This window comes from Daktulosphaira vitifoliae, unplaced genomic scaffold (genome assembly GCF_025091365.1).
Source record: "Daktulosphaira vitifoliae isolate Bord-2020 unplaced genomic scaffold, ASM2509136v1 Scaffold_1, whole genome shotgun sequence".
Lineage (NCBI taxonomy): Eukaryota > Metazoa > Arthropoda > Insecta > Hemiptera > Phylloxeridae > Daktulosphaira > Daktulosphaira vitifoliae.
Genome location: NW_026099572.1, coordinates 36306470 through 36312874, shown reverse-complemented (window position 1 = coordinate 36312874; position 6405 = coordinate 36306470). Strand labels below are relative to the sequence as shown.

Genomic DNA, 6405 nt, shown 5'->3' with positions numbered 1-6405 from the left:
ACATGTTTTTTTATTTTTGGTTACCTTAAGTTACACATTATTCTGAAATTATTAGCTATTTAATACTTTTAAAGTTCATCCCTTATGTCTTGTAAAGGTGTCAACATTAATTTAAAGTTTTTTTAAATGAGAACATATATTTTGAATTTAATAAAATGTTTGAGGTTTTATTTTTACAGTAAATGGCATTTTAATAATGTGTTCCATGATAAACCTGTACATTTATATATTTGTTTTTGCAACAGCTTATTTTGAACAACAAATTGTTTTATGGTATTCGTGGGTTATTATAGCGGCCTCTAACGGCATCGGTTAGTGGCATGTATCTGGTAACCAAGTTCTTACCGCATTTTTAAATTGATAAGAAATTGCTAGCAAGAAATTGCTCACTTCATACTCATAAATTATCAGTGATTATTAAATTTACGGTCAAGCATGCGTAATAACCAACGATGTGTTACTGAATTAAGACGTTCCTCTTAGTTTTGACATAATTTTATATAAATATATTAAATTGTAGTAAAATTTCAGTTAATAGTTATGTATAATATATTTCTATGTACCCTTACTCAATTTCTAACAAGTCTTTCAAGGTTTTCATTTGTCAACTATAAATAAAAACTGTCAATTTTTGTTATCAAATGTTATTTTATTTAAAGGTCAACAGGTTCATTGATTGTTTGTTCCTTTTTATTAATTGTTCATGTTTTGTTACCCAATGTATTAAACGAAGCTAACTCATTGGAGATTATTGAATTTCTGGTTTATCCAAAAACCATTTACCAAAATAGAATAATTGTTCTTTAAGATTATTATATAGAATTACGTTTAGTTTATTTCTACTGAATGTTGTTGAACGTCGTGGGCTCTACAAAAATGGAAACTTACAAGTGCTCTTTATCTGTAGTAGATGTTTATGACATAGCTCAAGACATAGGTCGAGAGTTTGAAGGTATTATGGATGCCTATGGTACAGATGCCATAACAGGACTTATGCCAAAAGTAGTTAATGCTTTAGAACAATTGGAAGTATTAGCTTTGAAAAATGAACGTGAAAATACAACTGTTGAAGACTTACGTGCTACTATTCAACAATTAGAAAGAGACAAACAAGAGCGAGCTGAAGAAAGACTCAAATATGAACAGGTATCAATTATTTTTAGTGTTTTTATTATTTTAATTTTTAATATTTTATAATTTGTAGTTAAAATATTATAGTTTTGTTATTTAGGAAATGGAACAAATTGAAGAAAAGTGGCGAGAAGATTATAATGAATTGTTGAATACTGTTTCTAGATTGCAAGAAGATAACCATAAATTAACTAAGTCTGTACAAGCTGCCAAAAAAGATAAAATTGTTGAAACAAAATGTAAAAAACAGTTAGATTTTTTAGGTTAATTTTATTAAATTTATTAAAAATTTTATAGCTCAAGTTTTAAGTCCTGATATTGACACTGTTGCCCTTCAACGACTACGTAGTACTGTAGACCAAATGAGAGACACTATTAGAAAACAAGACCAGGAGTTAACCTCTAAGTGCAATGAAGTTGATTCTGTAAGTTAAGTTATTACTTTAATTAAAATTAAATTAAATTAATTTTTTTTAAAGCTTTCCATTCAAAGTGAAAGACTACAATCTACTCTAAAAGATTTGCGACGTAAACATCGTTTTGCTCAAATGCAATGCCGTAGTTTAGTTGAAGAAAGAGCTGATATTCTTGCACAATTACAATCACAACAAAGAGAATTTATTTCTTTAAGACAAAGATATGGTATGGCTCAAAAAGAAAATGAAGATCTCGCTAAATATAGAGTATGTTGAACATTTATAGTTAAAAAATCTTTGGAAATCATATTATTTATTCAATATTAATTTATTTTAGAATGATATGCCAGATTTAAAAAATAAAGCTATATATGACTTAGATGACCCTGATCGACCAAAATTTACAACTAATGAGTTAAAAGACATACTAACAGAACGAAATAATTTAAAAGCTAGAGTCAATGAATTAGAAGATGAATTACAACAATTTAAACCAATGGAACAAGTAGTTGTATCGTAAGTTTCAATTATTATAAATTTATTAGGTATAAATTGTAATAATATGCTTGTAAATTAATGCACTTAACCATATATTTTCTTTGCACGAATAATTTAAATGTTCATTATTTAATTTCTTATGAAGACAAATTGCAAAATTTTTGAAACTATTTTAAACAAATAACTAAAGTTGCACGACTTTATATTTTTTTTGCACGCTTGGTATGATTTGCTTTCACTTCACGTGGTATGATCAATTTCAACTACTTGTGCATGTTACTTGTATAATAGCCAGGCTCGAGATGAAATCGAAAAAACGCGGGTACGAAGAATTCTCTTACGAAAATGGAATAGAATGGACCGAAAAATTGTTTTCTCCATTCCGAATGAAAAAAACACGGAAGTATCAAGCATCCCCTCAGAAAACCCGTCAGGCATAATATCTCCTTCCAGGTATTTTCTGCATTCATATTTTTGCACAAAGCTTTGTAAAAGTAGTCAGATTGTTCTGAGGAATTAAATATAAGTGGTGATTGGTACCTATAATTTATTATTTAATTGAATTCATATTATTGCCTTCAATATTTCACAGTTACCAAAATTTTATTGAATTATTCTATTAATGATATCAAATGTTTTCATATTTTATTAAGAAATTTTTTTAAATGTTATATAGCAACATAATTAATGTGTTGTTTAAACTTGAATGTTTGTAAAATTTAAGTACTCTTTTTATATTACATTGTTGTCTTACACATTATTTCTTTTTTACATTTTATAAAAAATTTTTAATTTATTTTATTAGGTCTGATGATGAACTGGAAGAAGGACCTGTTCAAGGTCCTTTACCTCTCGAACCAGATGATGCACCATGGAAGAGATCAGAATCGGGTATACGCAAATTGTAAGTTTTGAAATAAATATTAAATAATTCTGCTTTAAACATTTTTTTTATTTTAATTTTAAATTAAACAGAAAAGTTCATCATTTTCATATAGTACTAATTATCAAGCAATACATTCTATTCTTAAAATATACTTTCCGATCATATTTAAGTTTTAAAAAAATGTTTATAAATGTTTTAAAATATTTATTTGTATTTATATTTTTTTTTAATAAAATAAATAATCAGATATAGTTTATTATTAAACTGTAACATTATTATTATCTAATAATTATTTAAAATAAATTAGCTTTATTTATAAATTGACGTAAAAGTGGAAAGACTTGATAGAGCATACTGGAACACCATTATAAAATACAAATATTTTACATACTATATATTGCATCCTGTGTACTAAAAGGTTCTATATTATACACAGTGTCCATAACTGATAGAATCTTTTGGTTTTTATGCCAAGACATATTAGTTAACATATACAATATTTATCTAAGTAATCTATAGAATATCACGAAAAAATATTTATAAATTGAGAAAAAAAAAGATAAAAGTACAATTTTATAGGCTATTAACTCAAGAAGTTAAAAAATTATTATAAGAAGTATTAAATATTATGTATAAATCTAGTTAAAAAAAAAAAAAAAAAATGTTAATTAATTTTTCTATTTATTTATGTTTTCATCTAAAATCTAATTTATGATTTTGATCTAAAATGTCCATTTAAAGATAAACTAGCCTAATATTCTTTTTTTTTTTATTTATATTGTTATGTAATAAATTGTATATTATTAATAAATCTCATTGATTAAATTTTGTTTTACAGTTTTCGCAAAATGTTTGGAGAGACGGGCAATATGTCATTTTCTAAGACTAGTCCTAAACACTCTAAGTTATCATTACCCAAAATGGCTATACCCTTTGGCAGCTCGTCTATTTTGGGACCATCTGAAGTGTGATAATTGATAATTTAATTTTGATCTCAAATCTTATTATTTATTTTTAGTCTTTCCAACAAATATTTTAAGTGTTTTCATTAATTATAGTTTTATGAGAATGAAACAATATACATATAAATATCAAATTTAGACTTGGGATTATTTTTCTATTGTATATTTTAAATTATTAGCATTGAATTATTTTCATATTTATTTATATTACTTTTATTATTTTATAATTAATGTATTTTCGAAAATTTGGCAGGGGTATATCTCATGTGCATTTATATTTATGAAGTTTCCGATGGTTGAGTTATTATTATCAAAACATTATTTGTAATTATTGTTAATAGTTATTTTCATCAACTTGCCAAATAATTGTACTTATTTAATTGATGATATTAAAAGTGTGGCCAATGTAAACAAATCAAATTATGTAATTATGTGCCATATTAAAATAGCTTGTTTCATCAAATTCAATTTATGTTTTAATTTATATGAATGCAGAAATTAAAAATATTTGTTGAAATTTTATCAAACATAACCTTAAATAAATTTTTTTAATAACTTTTTAGCATATATAAAGTTAAAAATCCCATTTTATTTGTTTATGATAAAAACAATTATACTTGTTTTTTATGTATTATAACTATTTATATTTTTTATGTATACAAAAATTTAATCATGATGATTACAGCATACATGGTTTTGTATGACCATAGTTCTGGCTAATGCTTTTGACTTAATTATGTAACTCTTATTATTGAGTGATTATATACAAATATATAACTGCAAATTTATTTGTGTAATGAGTCAATAAAAAGTATATTAAGGCATATAATGATACTAATGTTAATATCATAGACATTGTAATCCATTATATTGCTTCTATTTTATACATTATTGTTTTGCAAAAAAATGTGTTATTATTTTTATAAGATCTATAACACAATTAATTTTCCATTGTAATTATTAAAATTATACTTTTTACAGTACTAAATTTGTATTATTAAACAAAAAATTATATAATCAATTATATTAATGTGATATTTATGTATGTTTTCTTTATTATGAAGTTAGTTAAATTTCAATCAAAAACTATAAAAATAATAACAGTTATTTATGTGTATGTATGAGCCTAGTATGGTTGGCCGTGCCCATTTTTAATTTACCCTGAATTCTAGTTACGAATGTCATTATTTAAAGGTAGTTTAAACTATTTTTTACGCACATATAACTATATTATTACGCCAAAAATTGTATTATATTAAAAATGATGATAAATGTTAGTAAAAAATTAACTAGATCGAACGTCTATAATTGTCTTGAATTTATTGCCATTCAGTAGCAAAACATGTTTATCACTGGTTAGTGCTAATTGAAATAAAGGCATAATACAGAAAACCCTGTCAACTAGCAAGTCAATTGAGGACCGTTATCTATAAATACACATATTTTTATTCTTGATTACTTGGAATGTATTTTTACACGATTCTGCAAGTGCATTTATCAAGTAATTTTAATTTTTAATACTACATAATTTTACCAACACGTAAAGTAATAAAAATAAAAGATACTGAGATTATCTGAAACGCTGTTCAAATTTATCTTAAATAGTTAACGTTAATTATTAGTGTAAATTCATTAATAATTATTAGTATTAATCGTTCCAATCACTACAAACAAAACCAAAAACTTTTGAATTTATAATCTGGACCATATTATCAAGGTAAGTGTAGTAATAAGATGCTATACATTATTGCATAGAATATTTAATGTATAATAATAACCATTATTTTACATAGTAAGTAGTATACAGGGTGGCCCACCACTCACTGACAACTTAAATAATTTTTGATCCAGTTAATATTTTTAGTTGATTTTTTTTTTAAATAATAATTATACGTTAGGTCTATAGCTATATCTCAATAATTAATTTTTTTACATTTTATTAAAAATATTAATTATTTTTAAATTTTAAATAAAATGTAAAAAAAAAATCTAAGATAGCTATTTTGTAGAGTAGAATTTAAGAAAAATTTTAGTAAAAAAATATCTTATTAATATTCAGTAGTAAATATTCTGTAGCGTTTTGAAGTTTGTNAACATATACAGGTGTTTAAAAAGTAAGGAAACAGGTCAATTGTTACAAACAACGAGAACAATAGAAACCCGTTTCCTTACTTACTGAACACTTTATAATAACGTATATAAAAAATTAATTATTGAGATATAGCTATAGACCTAACGTATACCTATTAATTTAAAAAAAAAATCAACTAAAAATATTAACTGGATCAAAAGTTATTTAAGTTATCAGTGAGTGGTGGGCCACCCTGTATAGTAGTTGATTACATTAATAATGGTAATATTACTATATTAAGTAAAAAAAAAAATTTCTTCTAGAAATCTAAGCAGCTCAACACTATTTTTACTTATGATAATTTAAAATTGATTTTATTTAACACAATCTTTACATTATTAGTAATAATTAGAGGTCAGAAATCTAATTTTTTGTATATTT

The 6405-nt window shown here is 24.2% G+C and overlaps 1 protein-coding gene across 3 annotated transcripts; it reads left to right on the top strand.

Moving 5' to 3' along the window:
- Nucleotides 1–462: 462 nt before the first annotated feature.
- On the top strand, nt 463–4652 carry LOC126894215 (RILP-like protein homolog). Of its 3 annotated transcripts, none has more exons than XM_050665066.1 (8): nt 463–1146; nt 1232–1370; nt 1429–1556; nt 1611–1814; nt 1885–2063; nt 2337–2498; nt 2851–2949; nt 3770–4652. In XM_050665066.1, exons 1-8 carry the CDS (start codon nt 847–849, stop codon nt 3900–3902), a joined length of 1344 nt encoding a protein of 447 aa, XP_050521023.1. In that variant the 5' UTR covers nt 463–846; the 3' UTR covers nt 3903–4652. The 3 variants fall into 3 exon arrangements, 2 of the variants coding, with proteins under 2 accessions (XP_050521023.1, XP_050521028.1); XR_007701348.1 differs by having other exon boundaries at nt 481–1146; nt 2341–2498; nt 3770–3820; XM_050665071.1 differs by lacking the exon at nt 2337–2498 and having other exon boundaries at nt 464–1146.
- Nucleotides 4653–6405: the final 1753 nt, after the last annotated feature.

Excerpts from the sequence above, each read along its gene's own strand:
- LOC126894215 (XM_050665066.1), top strand. The coding sequence starts at position 847 with ATGTTGTTGAACGTCGTGGGCTCTACAAAAATGGAAACTTACAAGTGC. Across the intron at positions 1,147-1,231 it reads AAAGACTCAAATATGAACAG|GAAATGGAACAAATTGAAGA; the intron begins GTATCAATTATT and ends TTTGTTATTTAG. Across the intron at positions 2,064-2,336 it reads ATGGAACAAGTAGTTGTATC|CCAGGCTCGAGATGAAATCG; the intron begins GTAAGTTTCAAT and ends CTTGTATAATAG.